We start from the raw sequence: 17,294 nt of genomic DNA on the forward strand, positions 1-17,294 counted from the left end.
CTGATCAACCTAACTTCAGTTACGTTTTCAGAGGACCCCTACACAAGACATATAGATAGCAAGGCATAAGCTGCGACAGGAAATCCAGTAGAGAAAAATATCAAATATAAATAGCAAAACTCAGCAGGCAAACACAGAAATGTGATATGATGAGCATCTACTGAAACCCGAGGACTATTTATCACTGAAGGAGCAATGACTAGATGCAAGGCAGGTGGGATAATCAAAAAATTGGTTTCATGTATGCAGGTTGAAAGAAATCGAGACAGCTAAATTAGAACAATATAAAAAACAGAATGATCCTACACCTGACACAGAACCACAAAACATAATTTAAAAAATTCAGAAAATGCGAACGCCCATAGTTCATAACACAGAAATCCCTCCTTCAGTCCAGTGTGTTTTTAATTTTCACTCCACAGTTCTTAGCCTGAATGATCCTAAACACAGGAGAAGATCTGCCTGCTGAAAACAGAACACCGAACAATAGAGACACACATTGATTTAAGACTGAAATGTAACAGGAATAAAGAACCAAGCAGAGAAGTCAAAAAAAGCTTCAGCATGTCTTTATTATCATCCCTTATTATCTTCTAGATTATCATAATGCTGCTTTCTTCTCCTCTGCCCTCTAACCAATCTCCGCTCTCTCAGTCAATTTAAGCTCAGTGCAATTCCAAGGAACCCATGAGGGCTTTCTTTTCATAAAACTAGCTCAGGCTTACACTGATAATGATTAAATAGGGAGCAACATCATCTTTCTGTTGACATTTGGAGCTCTAAAACACTGCATGAAGACTGCTTAGCCAAAGTCAGAACAACTTAATTTACACACTTTCATAATTATTATTGCAGATTATGAGGAATGATTATAATAAAACTGATTTACAATCCACAAAGAAAATTAGTCCAAGTTTCTAATAATGTTCTAATTATTTATTGTGATATAAATAAATAAAAACACATTTCCGCACGTTGGTATAAACAACAAATTGTAAGACTTTGTAGTCACATGGCATCTAAACTACAACTTGCTATGAATATTAAATAGCTTTAACATAAATAAAAATCAAAAGGGGTGAGAAAACTTCAAACAGCACTATGTGACCTCTTTAGGACATGATAAAAGTAGATTATCTATGTACTCATTAGACACACAAATGATAATTCAGCACAAACATGGAAGGTTGACCTGCTTAGCAACTAAAATGGGAAATCAGCTTCATCAGCCACCCCTACAACCCCTTTTGATTTTATTTGCCATTTAAGCTTTCTGTGCAAGCAGCCGAATGTTCTTACGTGATTGAGTTTGTGCACGTTTTCTCTCATTAAACCATTTGTAGCAGATTTTATTATACATAATTGAATCTCCTGTCACATGCACATGTGATGCAGTCTGTAAGCAGATCTAAGACAGTGCACTAAGCTGGTTGTGTTAAAGACATAAACCACAAACCCTCCATCCAATTAATGAAACCTTATCTTTATATGTTGAGTTTTTATCTTTCTATTATTTGAAAAAACCATGGTACAACACTTGCCTTCTTAGACAAAATCACTTTAACACCAACAATGTGACAATCATGCAGACATTTTACAAGAAATTTTGTTTAGGGATAACATTTGCTAACACGTGCAGTAATATGTAATATTCAGAAAATACAATAGAAACCAACAGAAAGACAATAATTGTGCAATGAAATATTGTATTTAATTTACATTAGTAGTTAGCATTATTTACATATTTCATTGTTTCTACTGTGAAATGTTGAATTTAGTACTTTTAATGTAAATATTTCTAAGCGCTCAATATTGTCTAACTTATTCTGTCTTTGTCTTAAATGTCTCAATGTTTACAAAAAGAGTAAAAATATTCCAGCTAAATCAGATTTCAGGCTAATATGTATACATTCCCACTGATATTTTATGAAATGGTCTTTAGGAAATTGCACCATAGTCACAAGTTTTTCTTACACATCAACAAGCTTCTGGCATCATTCTAGCCGGATATTTCACCACTCCATTTGGCAGAATTGGTAGAGTTCATTTAAATTAATTGGTTTGCAGGCACAAACCAGGCTTTGATGCATACCCAGATATTTCCTACGGGCTTGATCTTGATGCTTCAGGGAGGTCTCTTCAGTACTGTAATGTTTGTCTTCTTTACTAATATTAATACCAGCATTGTATTAAATGTTTTTAACAGAACCTTCTTGATGGAACACCAAAAAGTGTCCAAGTTTCAAGCATGTGAGCCAAACATGTCCTGGGATGGATAAAATAGGCTAACCTTAGGCTTCTCGAGTGGCCCTGATCTCGGCTCTATTGAAAGTTGGCAGGCTGTGCTTTATTGCCAAGTCATTTGAAGAAAATCAGCTACTTTAAATTAGCTTATCATTTTCTAAAAAGAAGGATGGACAAATATCCAGCAGAATCATGCCAGAAGCTTATTCATGGCTACAAGTGTGTACATTCTCTGCACCTTGCTCAGTGACTTTTGACTAAATATGAGTGGGGTTGTTTAGGTCTGTATTTTCATACTCGTGGCTTTATTATTTTCCTTATCATTATATCTAGGAAGTGCTATTTAACTGGTATCCAACTGTGAAAACGTAAAATGTTATTAACATATGTCTAATTAAAATACAGCTATTGTATTAATTTTGTTATTGTGTTTAGCCATTAAATTTCTTCTAAAAACTTGTATTTTTCAAACTCTGGTGACACTAGAAAAGAGTCTGGTTTGCAGTGAGCCAGAATGTACACACACCCATCCACATAAGGATGTCAATGTAAGTAGACCACAGAAGCCCAGTGTACTGTTCTATGGATGGCTGCCCGCAACTAAGTGGCTGATAGGTCTATCCCTGACAGAACTGGGTTGAGAAATATAGTTGTTCCATTTTCTAGACTTAACTCAGAGCATATCTGAGTTAAGTCTCAGATATGCTCTGTGCAGAGTGAAGAAATAGTTAAACTGTCCTCTGGGAAGCTCCAGGTTTGCTAATCTATTTCGCTACTCCGGAGATGCAGTGCTTTGTAAACTAAATTACTTTGAGATCACGATGAGGTGAAACTGCTTGTGTTTTCCTAGAGCTGCCAGGCAAAGAGGCTAAGGAGAAAGATGAAGGTTTGGTTACCTCAGCTATAGGCGGGGATGCTGACACACATTTGACAGACACTTCAACATCATCCGCTCAGCTGCTAACAACATCCACAGCACAGAACACAGGTGAGTAAACACTCTAGCAACACACTAGAACTTCTTAAATAACAATCCTGCTTAATCATGTATTTTCAACAAATAAAGAATGCTTGCAGCTCCTTTAATAAGCTACCATGCATGGTTCAATACCTGTAAATGTTTGAGATGACTGGAGGAAACATTTACCCTACATCCTTTCCTTGAAACTGCAAATTGCTTCCAGTGGGAGAGGAAAACTGCTCACACAAGCAAGCTGCTTTAGAGAACACCAGAAAGAAGAAAATATAGAGATCAATGGCCGACCACTGAACAAACACGCGTGTGTACTGTCTCTCTCTCTTATGTATTCATACTAGGTACATACACACACACACACATATATATATATATATATATATATACATACATATGTGTGTGTGTGTGTGTGTTGTGGTGCCAACAATAATGTCATGTAAACAGGAACAACAAAAAAAGTTGTTTATTAGATCCTCTTGTCATACTGCACCTATTTTTATTAATGCTTTGTCTTTGCTTGTCCACATATGTAAAGTGGGGATATGCCAATAAGATAGCTATCAGTTATATTAGGGATATACTCACATAATGTAAAATGATATTCTTATGAAGCCTGTTTAATGTACTGGGGATTTGTGAATTAACATCTTCATGAAGCTTATTTCTGGTCAGATACGTTTTTAACAGATCCACTTTTGGCCCAGTTCACAGCAGCAGATGTAACCTACATTACCTCACCGAGAATAGCAAATGATGTGAAGTGATTTTCAAAAGTAGACTAGTTGGAGTTTCCATGCGGTAATGATGGAAAGTCACAGGCTATTTAATTTGGTAGGTCAAAAGTAAGCGAAAGAAACAACAATTGTTGTAAGTCAGTCCATCTATTTCTTTTCTAATTATACCCAAAGACAGATGAAACAAAATTGTGGTTACACACTCTTGACAGACGGTCTCTTTTCACTGCATAAACTGTTTAAGAAGCTGTTGTTGTTTCACAATTCCCCTCAAGTAACCTTGTCCTCCTTCTCCTAATGTTTAATCTAACTTCCCTCAAAGCTTCCACTTAATTTCTTTTTCAGAGGTGAACCTAATTGAAAACAAAGACAATCCGCTTTCAACAACACAGAGCCCTTAGTTTCTCGATGCACATCAAAGACTGATGTGGGGTTTTTTAGTCCTTTGACAATTAAAAGAGTTGTTTGTCTTTATTACTTCAGCTCATCTGCAGGTTAGGTGCCTCAAGTGAAACATTGTAGTCTTTAAAAGTGAGACTGAAAGAAATTAAAACATAAATATGGCCCCATGAACTAAATGTGGATTTTCTTTTTGCATATTTTGCTGTTAGCCTTCATTAATAATGAAGTAAATAGTCTTAGCTTAACTTCATGCAAAATAAACGTTCCAAATCTGCTGTGGAAGTCAACTACAGTGATCAAGTAAAGCCCTGATTAACACTTTGCAATGCAAGTGCTTTACAATAAATGGAAGAAATACACAGGTCTTGTGACCACTTTGTTTTATAATCATCTCAAATGCAATTTTATTAAACTAAATTAGTAGTTGATGCAACTGCAATCCTACCAAGACACGGACATCCATCTACCTAAACAAACAAGGGCAAGAAGAGCATTATCCAGAGAAGTAGCCAAGATACATTTGGTGGAGCAGCAGAGATTCACAGTTCAGCAGGAAATATCTGTTGGTGGCACAACTATTAATCTTGCAGTCCACAAATCTGGCCCTTATAGAACAGTGGAAAGCTTGATAAATTGTTAAAAGAAAGAAAGCTATAAGAAGTCTATTATCCGATTTGCCACAAGCCATGGAGGGGTCACCATCCCCACCATGAAGCATTGTGGTGGCAGCATCATGCTGTTGGAATCCTTTTCTTCGGTAGGGATGGGGAAGCTGGTTAGAGTTCATGAGAAGATCCATGAGAACTTAAGTACAGGGCAGTCAAAGTAAATAGAGTCAGCAGTTGTCTTGAAACTAGGGTGGATGTTCAAAATCCTAAATCCAGTCCATTCTAAACTAATTAAGTCTCTGTGGCAACAATGGAAATTTGTTGTTAACAGAAAATCTACATCTAATCTTACTGACCTGTTTTGCAAAAAAGAACTAATATATTTTTTGTCACTAGATGTTTAAAGCTAGAAGAGGCAGACCCCAAAAGACCTGCAGCTTTAACCAGACAAAGCTGGGTCTGATCCATTAGTACTGAATGTAAATGCGTGACAGTTTTAAGTTTTCTATTGGTTAAAACAAATCAAAAGTATACTTTTTCTCCCATTTCACAAATATGCATTGCATTGTGTTGTTTTATCACATAAAATTCAAATAAAATATATCACAACCTGTAGTTGCAATGTAACTAATCATAAAAAGGTTTAAATGGTACGGCTTTAGGACACATTTGTACTTGTGCATTTGTGAATGCAACTGGGGGACTTAATACAATAGCTTACATGGAGGTAATATTTATATTTCCCCTGGTATCCGTCATGGTAACTTTTCCGTCTGCTACTGATGTGTCAGCTTAGCTTAACACAAGAGACTTGTTAACTCAGAAATGTGCCAGATAACCAAGCAGCATGAAGTGGAATGTCAACCTCTTATCAGTCCGTGCACCACAGGCACCCATACAGCGAGCCGACAGATCAAATGTGGCATCTGAAAAGAGCAAAAGAAAAACATGGGTCTAATTCAACACCCATCACTGTTTCCACTTGGTCTGACTCACTGGCTTCCAAGCCACTGCCCTGAAAAGTAAACAAATGGCCAGACAAGTCACTGACCTAACACTGTGCTGAACCCCACCTACTTTATCAGCAGCCACCACATTTAAAATACCACCAGTGACTGAAGTGTTTTAAACTTCAGTCAATTTTCATGTACACCTACTGAATGTCCCCTCCTTGCACCAGGACACCCTAGGCAGGAGGTCGATGATCGACTTTGTTGTCGTATCATCAGACCTTCGGCCGCATGTTTTGGACACTCGGGTGAAGAGAGGGGCTGAGCTGTCCACTGATCATCACCTGGTGGTGAGTTGGATCCGCTGGAGGAGAAAGCCGGACAGACTCGGCAGGCCCAAGCGCATAGTGAGGGTCTGCTGGGAACGCCTGGCGGAGCCCTCGGCCAGGGATGTATTCAACTCCCACCTCCGGGAGAGCTTCGACCAGATCCCGGGGGATGTTGGAGACATAGACTCAGAGTGGACCATGTTCTCTGCATCTATTGTCGATGCTGCTGCCCATAGCTGCGGCCGTAAGGTCTGCGGTGCCTGTCGTGGCGGCAATCCCAGAACCCGGTGGTGGACACCGGCAGTAAGGGATGCTGTTAAGCTGAAGAAGGAGTCCTATCGGCTGTGGTTGGCTTGTGGGACTCCTGAGGCGGCTGACGGGTACCGTGAGGCCAAGCGTGCTGCGGCCCGGGCTGTGGCAGAGGCAAAAACTCGGGCCTGGGAAGAGTTCGGTGAGGCCATGGAGAAGGACTACCGGTTGGCCTCGAAGCGATTCTGGCAAACCGTCCGACGCCTCAGGAGGGGGAAGCAGTGCTCTGCCAACACTGTTTATAGTGGGGGCGGGAGACTGCTGACCTCGACTGAGGACATTATCGGGCGGTGGAAGGAGTACTTCGAGGATCTCCTCAATCCTGCCATCACGCATTCCGTGGTGGAAACAGAGGCTGGGGACTCGGGGTTGGACTCTTTCATCACCCAGGCTGAAGTCACCGAGGTGGTTAAAAAGCTCCGCGGTGGCAAGGCTTCGGGGGTGGATGAGATCCGCCCTGAGTACCTCAAGTCTCTGGATGTTGTAGGGCTGTCATGGTTGACACGCCTCTTCAACATTGCGTGGCGGTCGGGGACAGTGCCTCTGGACTGGCAGACTGGGGTGGTGGTCCCCCTTTATAAGAAGGGGGACCGGAGGATGTGTTCCAACTACAGGGGGATCACACTCCTCAGCCTCCCTGGTAAGGCCTACGCCAGGGTATTGGAGAGGAGAGTCCGACCGATAGTCGAACCTCGGCTTCAGGAGGAACAGTGTGGTTTTCGTCCCAGCCGTGGAACACTGGACCAGCTCTATACCCTCTACAGGGTGCTCGAGGGTTCATGGGAGTTTGCCCAACCGGTTCACATGTGTTTTGTGGACCTGGAGAAGGCATTCGACTGTGTCCCTCGTGATGCCCTGTGGGGGGTGCTCCAGGAGTATGGAATCGGGGGCCCTTTATTAGGGGCCATCCGGTCCCTGTACGAGCGGAGCAGGAGTTTGGTCCGCATTGCCGGCACTAAGTCGGACCTGTTCCCAGTGCATGTTGGACTCCGGCAGGGCTGCCCTTTGTCGCCGGTCCTGTTCATAACTTTTATGGACAGGATTTCTAGACGCAGCCAAGGGCCGGAGGGGGTCTGGTTTGGGGACCAGTGGATTTCGTCTCTTCTTTTTGCGGATGACGTGGTCCTGCTGGCCCCCTCTAGCCAAGACCTACAGCATGCGCTGTGGCGGTTCGCAGCCGAGTGTGAAGCGGCTGGGATGAGGATCAGCTCCTCCAAGTCCGAGGCCATGGTACTCGACCGGAAAAGGGTGGCTTGTCCTCTTCAGGTTGGAGGGGAGTTCCTGCCTCAAGTGGAGGAGTTTAAGTATCTCGGGGTCTTGTTCACGAGTGAGGGAAGAATGGAGCGGGAGATCGACAGACGGATCGGTGCAGCTGCCACAGTAATGGGGGCGCTGTGCCGGTCCATTGTGGTGAAGAGAGAGCTGAGCCGAAAAGCAAAGCTCTCAATTTACTGGTCGGTCTACGTTCCTACCCTCACCTATGGCCATGAACTTTGGGTCATGACCGAAAGAACGAGATCACGGATACAAGCGGCTGAAATGAGCTTCCTCCGTAGGGTGGCCGGGCACTCCCTTAGAGATAGGGTGAGGAGCTCGGCCATCCGGGAGGGGCTCGGAGTAGAGCCGCTGCTCCTCCACATCGAGAGGAGCCAGTTGAGGTGGCTCGGGCATCTATACCGGATGCCTCCTGGACGCCTTCCTCGGGAGGTGTTCCAGGCACGTCCCACCGGGAGGAGGCCCAGGGGACGGCCCAGGACACGCTGGAGGGACTATGTCTCTCGGCTGGCCTGGGAACGCCTTGGGCTCCCCCTGGAGGAACTGGAGGAGGTGTCTGGAGAGAGGGACGTCTGGGCGTCTCTGCTGAGTCTGCTGCCCCCGCGACCCGGTCCTGGATAAGCGGAAGACGACGAACGAACGAACCTACTGAATGTTGTGAACAGAATTAGAGCCAAAGTGTTTATATTCTTTGAGCAATGACAATTGTTTGATACAGCACCCAGCAAAGGTTTTAATATGCCTTAAGTTTTTCAATTAAAAACTACAAACATCATTATATTTTATTGTAATTTTATGTGATCGACCAACATGGAGTAATGCATTATGAATTGGAAGCAAAATGATATTGATTTTTAAAGGCTTTATACATCTGAAAATAGTGGGATGGTATGCATACGTACTCAGACCCCTAATTTAATAGTTTGTCCAACCATCTTTCACAGCTGTAAGTCTTTTGGGGTGTGTTTCTTCTGGCGTTGCATATTTAAAGACTAAAAGTTTGGCCTATTGTTCTTTGCAAAATGGCTTAGGGTCAGTCAGGTATATTGAGAACATATGAGAACAGCAATTATAAAGTGCTAAAAAAGTATCTGTTTGATTCCGGTCTAGACCATTTTAACACATTAATATATTATCTAAATCACACCCTGCTGGAAGGTAACCCTCCATCCACCTTTGTATTAGTTTAAACCAGTTTCACTGTCCCTGCTGAAGAAAAGCATTTCATGGTTGGCATAGAGTTTTCACGGTGTTAGTTTTCCATCCCACATATTATCTTGTACGTAGGCCAAAGATTTCCATTTTAGTCCCATCTGCCTTCTGTCACATGTTTGATGTGCACCCCACATGACATGTGGAAAAAGCAGAAAAAGAGGAAGTCTTTAAGCTTTTTTTTAACAACTGAACAATTTTGCTCTCTTCTGTAGAGACTAGATGTGTGGAGTGCAAGACTAATAGCTGCCCTGTTAAAAGATTATCCCAACTAAGCTGTGGATCTCTGCAGCTCCTCCAGAGTTACCATGAACCTCCTGCCTGCTTCTCTGATTCTCTCATTGCCCTGTCAGTTAGCTCAGGTTTCGGTGGATGGCCCTATCTCGGTATACAGGTCCTTCTCAAAATATTAACATATTGTGATAAAGTTAATTATTTTCCATAATGTCATGATGAAAATTTAACATTCATATATTTTAGATTCATTGCACACTAACTGAAATATTTCAGGTCTTTTATTGTCTTAATACGGATGATTGTGGCATACAGCTCATGAAAACCCAAAATTCCTATCTCACCAAATTAGCATATCATTAAAAGGGTCTCTAAACGAGCTATGAACCTAATCATCTGAATCAACGAGTTAACTCTAAACACCTGCAAAAGATTCCTGAGGCCTTTAAAACTCCCAGCCTGGTTCATCACTCAAAACCCCAATCATGGGTAAGACTGCCGACCTGACTGCTGTCCAGAAGGCCATTATTGACACCCTCAAGCAAGAGGGTAAGACACAGAAAGAAATTTCTGAACAAATAGGCTGTTCCCAGAGTGCTGTATCAAGGCACCTCAGTGGGAAGTCTGTGGGAAGGAAAAAGTGTGGCAGAAAACGCTGCACAACGAGAAGAGGTGACCGGACCCTGAGGAAGATTGTGGAGAAGGGCCGATTCCAGACCTTGGGGGACCTGCGGAAGCAGTGGACTGAGTCTGGAGTAGAAACATCCAGAGCCACCGTGCACAGGCGTGTGCAGGAAATGGGCTACAGGTGCCGCATTCCCCAGACCTGGGCTACAGAGAAGCAGCACTGGACTGTTGCTCAGTGGTCCAAAGTACTTTTTTCGAATGAAAGCAAATTCTGCATGTCATTCGGAAATCAAGGTGCCAGAGTCTGGAGGAAGACTGGGGAGAAGGAAATGCCAAAATGCCAGAAGTCCAGTGTCAAGTACCCACAGTCAGTGATGGTCTGGGGTGCCGTGTCAGCTGCTGGTGTTGGTCCACTGTGTTTTATCAAGGGCAGGGTCAATGCAGCTAGCTATCAGGAGATTTTGGAGCACTTCATGCTTCCATCTGCTGAAAAGCTTTATGAAGATGAAGATTTCATTTTTCAGCACAACCTGGCACCTGCTCACAGTGCCAAAACCACTGGTAAATGGTTTACTGACCATGGTATCACTGTGCTCAATTGGCCTGCCAACTCTCCTGACCTGAACCCCATAGAGAATCTGTGGGATATTGTGAAGAGAACGTTGAGAGACTCAAGACCCAACACTCTGGATGAGCTAAAGGCCGCTATCGAAGCATCCTGGGCCTCCATAAGACCTCAGCAGTGCCACAGGCTGATTGCCTCCATGCTACGCCGCATTGAAGCAGTCATTTCTGCCAAAGGATTCCCGACCAAGTATTGAGTGCATAACTGTACATGATTATTTGAAGGTTGACGTTTTTTGTATTAAAAACACTTTTCTTTTATTGGTCGGATGAAATATGCTAATTTTGTGAGATAGGAATTTTGGGTTTTCTTGAGCTGTATGCCAAAATCATCCGTATTAAGACAATAAAAGACCTGAAATATTTCAGTTAGTGTGCAATGAATCTAAAATATATGAATGTTAAATTTTCATCATGACATTATGGAAAATAATGAACTTTATCGCAATATGCTAATATTTTGAGAAGGACCTGTATTTGAAGTTGTGGCAAATTCTTTTTCGACTTTCAGATAACGGATTGAACAGTGCTCTCTGGGATGTTCAAAGCCTGGGATAATGTTTTATACCCTAACCCTGCTTTAAACTTCTCCTACTTATACCCTGACCTGTCTGATGGGTTCCATGATGCTATTTGTTTGCTGATGTTTCCAACAAACGTCTGAGGCTTTCTGTGAGGCCATGTAAAAAAGGTGAATGAGTGTGAATACCTTTGCAACGCCCTGTATCATTTAAAGCTGGTTAAAGACCATCCAACAAGACTAAACGCAGACAAAATATATACTTTTGCAAATGATTAAGGAATGTGAGCATGAAGTTTGTTAAACTCATGGAATTATGGATTACAGATCTGGTGCAACGAGAAATATTCATATCTAGCTGATAAAACAGTATGAAATGAGAGATCATACATGTGAATTCAGCATAATTCTCAGGTTAATCTGTTTCTGAATTTGTCCACTGTGACGGTTTTTATTTCTGGTAACACCAGACATCTTTATATGTGCTTGCCATGTTCTTTTTCTGTTTATCTCAAAGAACGTTGGTGTGAAACACATTGCTTTAAAAAGCATCAGTTCAATATTTATTTGATTAAGTTTGAAAGTTTAACTCTTTGGTTGATTAGTATGAAAAAATAATGCTGAATAATATAAATATATATAGTTAATAATGTCCATCGTTGTAGCATTGAACTACGTCAATCTGCTGGTCAGGATACTTACTAAACTTTAATGACATGAGGCAAAAACAAGTGTTAGCTTTCTTTAAAGAGTTATTCAAGGTTTAGCTTAGAAAGGTTATGGTATTTGTTTGTTGTTCTGAAATAATTTTAACTAAGCAGTAAATAAAGTTGTGGCAATAATAACCATATCAGGATATTATAATCCAAATTTATTCAAGTGAAAAAAACAGTTGTTTTGCTGTCTTAATGGCTATATAATATTCCTTTCCCATCTGAACTAAATAGTGTGAATGTAACGCTTATAAATATTCAGGTCCTCACAAATCTGGATTCCCTTTACTGTCTCAAGAGAAAGTGTTGCTATGGTGAAAATATGCAAAGAGAGTCCTTATGACAACATTTTGTTTGAAAAGTCATCAGACTTTTTTTTTTTTAAATGCACCAGAAGCCTCTTTAAAAAGGTGGATTATTGTTGTTTTGTTTTTGCTCCTCTTGGGAAAAAAATACAATGCCTTGCGAAAGTACTCACTCCCCTTGAACATTTCAACCTCTTGCCACATTTCAGGCTTCAAACATAAAGATATAAAATTCAAATCTGACTGGACTGATTTAGTTCTGTATTTCTGCATATAAATCTGATCTGTTTGTCTTTCTTTGAAATCACATTGGCTGTGCATTGGTGCTACAGTGCCTTGCGAAAGTATTCAGCCCCCTTGAACGTTTCAACCTCTTGCCACATTTCAGGCTTCAAACATAAAGATATAAAATTCTAATAGTTTGTGAAGAATCAACAACAAGTGGGACACAATCGTGAAGTAGAATGAAATTTATTGGATGTGTCAAACTTGTTTAACAAATAAAAAACTGAAAAGTGGGGCATGCAATATTATTTGGCCCCCTTGTGTTAATACTTTGTAGCGCCACCCTTTGCTGCAATTACAGCTGCAAGTTGCTTGGGGTATGTCTCTATCAGTCTTGCACATCGAGAGACTGAAATTCTTGCCCATTCTTCCTTGCAAAACAGCTCGAGCTCAGTGAAGTTGGATGGAGAGCGTTTGTGAACAGCAGTCTTAAGCTCTTTCCACAGATTCTCGATTGGATTCAGGTCTGGACTTTGACTTGGCCATTCCAACACCTGGATATGTTTATTTGTGAACCATTCCATTGTAGATTTGGCTTTATGTTTTGGATCATTGTCTTGTTGGAAGATAAATCTCCGTCCCAGTCTCAGGTCTCTTGAAGACTCCAACAGGTTTTCTTCCAGAATGGTCCTGTATTTGGCCCCATCCATCTTCCCATCAATTTTGACCATCTTTCCTGTCCCTCCTGACGAAAAACAGGCCCAAACCACCAAACCATGATGCTGCCACCACCATGTTTGACAGTGGGGACGGTGTGTTCAGGGTGATGAGCTGTGTTGCTTTTATGCCAAACATATCATTTTGCATTGTGGCCAAACAGTTCGATTTTGGTTTCATCTGACCAGAGCACATTCTTCCACATGTTTGGTGTGTCTCCCAGGTGGCTTGTGGCAAACTTTAAACGAGACTTTTTATGGATATCTTTGAGAAATGGCTTTCTTCTTGCCACTCTTCCATAAAGGCCAGATTTGTGCAGTGTACAACTGATTGTTGTCTTATGGACAGACTCTCCCACCTCAGCTGTAGATCTCTGCAGTTCATCCAGAGTGATCATGGGCCTCTTGGCTGCATCTCTGATCAGTCTTCTCCTTGTTCGAGATGAAAGTTTAGAGGGATGGCCGGGTCTTGGTAGATTTGCAGTGGTCTGATACTCCTTCCATTTCAATATGATTGCTTGCACAGTGCTCCTTGGGATGTTTAAAGCTTGGGAAATCTTTTTGTATCCAAATCCGGCTTTAAACTTCTGAACAACAGTATCTCGGACCTTCCTGGTGTGTTCCTTGGTCTTCATGATGCTCTCTGCGCTTTGAACAGAACCCTGAGACTATCACAGAGCAGGTGCATTTATATGGAGACTTGATTACAAAAAGGTGGATTCTATTTATATTCATCAGTCATTTGGGACAACATTGGATCATTCAGAGATCCTCACTGAACTTCTGGAGTGAGTTTGCTGCACTGAAAGTAAAGGGGCCAAATAATATTGCACACCTGACTTTTCAGTTTTTTATTTGTTAAACAAGTTAGACACATCCAATAAATTTCATTCCACTGATTTCATTCATTGTGTCCCACTTGTTGATTCTTCACAAAAAATTAGAATTTTATATCTTTATGTTTGAAGCCTGAAATGTGGCAAAAGGTTGAAAATTTCAAGGGGGCCGAATACTTTCGCAAGGCACTGTATGCAGCTCAGGACACTACAGCACACTGTGAAGTAAAGCTGCTGTATAACACTAACAGACGCACAAGTAGCTCGCTGTGGGGTCATATTTCCTCAAGCTTGGCATTTTCATCTGAGCCTGGGACAGCTATAAAACACTGAGGTCAGGAAACAAGCAGGACAAATAATAAAGACAAGTGGCAGACAAGTTAAAGCTTTTAAAAAACTTCTTAGCAGTTAGGTGGGCAAGTTTCCCTTATTATTGTTACTTGAATGTGAGCCTTCTCTGCATATGTTAAGATGACCATATATGGTTTGAACAACACCCATTGTGCAGTGCATGCAAAAATGCATTAGAGGGTAAGGATGTTTACCTTTCAGCAATATTGCAGGGATAATAAAAGGTTTCTCTCATCCTTCTTTCTCCCCCTGCAGCTCCAGAGTAAGATGTTAACATAATAGAACTAGCAGGAGTCTTGCATTTAGTCTATACAACCAAAAGACAGAAAAGCCAAAAAGATAATATGAGGCATGTGAAACCATTTGTACATGAAAATACAGTAATTTGCTAAATATGAATATATATATATATACACACATACAGGGGTTGGACAATGAAACTGAAACATCTGGTTTTAGACCACAATAATTTATTAGTATGGTATAGGGCCTCCTTTTGCGGCCAATACAGCGTCAATTCGTCTTGGGAATGACATATACAAGTCCTGCACAGTGGTCAGAGGGATTTTAAGCCATTCTTCTTGCAGGATAGTGGCCAGGTCACTACGTGATACTGGTGGAGGAAAACGTTTCCTGACTCGCTCCTCCAAAACACCACAAAGTGGCTCAATAATATTTAGATCTGGTTACTGTGCAGGCCATGGGAGATGTTCATCAAACCAATCTTTCACCAGTCTAGCTGTACATGGTCCTCAAGAATGGTTCGATAGTCCTAGCACAAGTATTGGGCCAAGGGAATGCCATGATATGGCAGCCCAAACCATCACTGATCCACCCCCATGCTTCACTCTGGGCATGCAACAGTCTGGGTGGTACGCTTCTTTGGGGCTTCTCCACACCGTAACTCTCCCGGATGTGGGGAAAACAGTAAAGGTGGACTCATCAGAGAACAATACAGGTTTCACATTATCCACAGCCCAAGATTTGCACTCCTTGCACCATTGAAACCGACGTTTGGCATTGGCATGAGTGACCAAAGGTTTGGCTATAGCAGCCCGGCCGTGTATATTGACCCTGTGGAGCTCCCAACGGACAATTCTGGTGGAAACAGGAGAGTTGAGGTGCACATTTAATTCTGCCGTGATTTAGGCAGCTGTGGTTTTATGTTTTTTGGATACAATCCGGGTTAGCACCCGAACATCCCTTTCAGACAGCTTCCTCTTGCGTCCACAGTTAATCCTGTTGGATGTGGTTCGTCCTTCTTGGTGGTATGCTGACATTACCCTGGATACCGTGGCTCTTGATACATCACAAAGACTTGCTGTCTTGGTCACAGATGCGCCAGCAAGACGTGCACCAACAATTTGTCCTCTTTTGAACTCTGGTATGTCACCCATAATGTTGTGTGCATTTCAATATTTTGAGCTAAACTGTGCTCTTACCCTGCTAATTGAACCTTCACACTCTGCTCTTACTGGTGCAATGTGCAATCAATGAAGAATGGCTACCAGGCTGATCCTTTTTAGCCATGAAACCTCCCACACTAAAATGGCAGGTGTTTCAGTTTCATTGTCCAACCCCTGTATATATACAGTACAGACCAAAGGTTTGGACACACCTTCTCATTCAAAGCGTTGTCTTTATTTTCATGACAATGGATATTGCAGCTTCACACTGAAGGCATCAAGCTATGAATATACAGGTCCTTCTCAAAATATTAGCATATTGTGATAAAGTTCATTATTTTCCATAATGTCATGATGAAAATTTAACATTCATATATTTTAGATTCATTGCACACTAACTGAAATATTTCAGGTCTTTTATTGTCTTAATACGGATGATTGTGGCATACAGCTCATGAAAACCCAAAATTCCTATCTCACAAAATTAGCATATCATTAAAAGGGTCTCTAAACGAGCTATGAACCTAATCATCTGAATCAACGAGTTAACTCTAAACACCTGCAAAAGATTCCTGAGGCCTTTAAAACTCCCAGCCTGGTTCATCACTCAAAACCCCAATCATGGGTAAGACTGCCGACCTGACTGCTGTCCAGAAGGCCACTATTGACACCCTCAAACAAGAGGGTAAGACACAGAAAGACATTTCTGAACGAATAGACTGTTCCCAGAGTGCTGTATCAAGGCACCTCAGTGGGAAGTCTGTGGGAAGGAAAAAGTGTGGCAGAAAACGCTGCTCAACGAGAAGAGGTGACCGGACCCTGAGGAAGATTGTGGAGAAGGGCCGATTCCAGACCTTGGGGGACCTGCGGAAGCAGTGGACTGAGTCTGGAGTAGAAACATCCAGAGCCACCGTGCACAGGCGTGTGCAGGAAATGGGCTACAGGTGCCGCATTCCCCAGGTCAAGCCACTTTTGAACCAGAAACAGCGGCAGAAGCACCTGACCTGGGCTACAGAGAAGCAGCACTGGACTGTTGCTCAGTGGTCCAAAGTACTTTTTTCGGATGAAAGCAAATTCTGCATGTCATTCGGAAATCAAGGTGCCAGAGTCTGGAGGAAGACTGGGGAGAAGGAAATGCCAAAATGCCAGAAGTCCAGTGTCAAGTACCCACAGTCAGTGATGGTCTGGGGTGCCGTGTCAGCTGCTGGTGTTGGTCCACTGTGTTTTATCAAGGGCAGGGTCAATGCAGCTAGCTATCAGGAGATTTTGGAGCACTTCATGCTTCCATCTGCTGAAAAGCTTTATGGAGATGAAGATTTCATTTTTCAGCACGACCTGGCACCTGCTCACAGTGCCAAAACCACTGGTAAATGGTTTACTGACCATGGTATCACTGTGCTCAATTGGCGTGCCAACTCTCCTGACCTGAACCCCATAGAGAATCAGTGGGATATTGTGAAGAGAACGTTGAGAGACTCAAGACCCAACACTCTGGATGAGCTAAAGGCCGCTATCGAAGCATCCTGGGCCTCCATAAGACCTCAGCAGTGCCACAAGCTGATTGCCTCCATGCCACGCCGCATTGAAGCAGTCATTTCTGCAAAAGGATTCCCGACCAAGTATTGAGTGCATAACTGTACATGATTATTTGAAGGTTGACGTTTTTTGTATTAAAAACACTTTTCTTTTACTGGTCGG

At 42.1% G+C, this 17,294-nt stretch overlaps 1 protein-coding gene across 1 annotated transcript in view; it reads left to right on the top strand.

The window, feature by feature from the left end:
* The window catches only part of prrt4b (proline rich transmembrane protein 4b), a 44,213-nt gene that overhangs the window by 18,991 nt on the left and 7,928 nt on the right, over positions 1-17,294 (top strand). The window contains exon 3 of the mRNA XM_047389426.1: positions 3,095-3,232. Within this exon, the coding sequence (XP_047245382.1) occupies positions 3,095-3,232 (138 nt within the window). The remainder of the gene's footprint in view (positions 1-3,094; positions 3,233-17,294) is intronic.

The sequence above is a fragment of the Girardinichthys multiradiatus genome, chromosome 17 (assembly GCF_021462225.1).
Source record: "Girardinichthys multiradiatus isolate DD_20200921_A chromosome 17, DD_fGirMul_XY1, whole genome shotgun sequence".
Lineage (NCBI taxonomy): Eukaryota > Metazoa > Chordata > Actinopteri > Cyprinodontiformes > Goodeidae > Girardinichthys > Girardinichthys multiradiatus.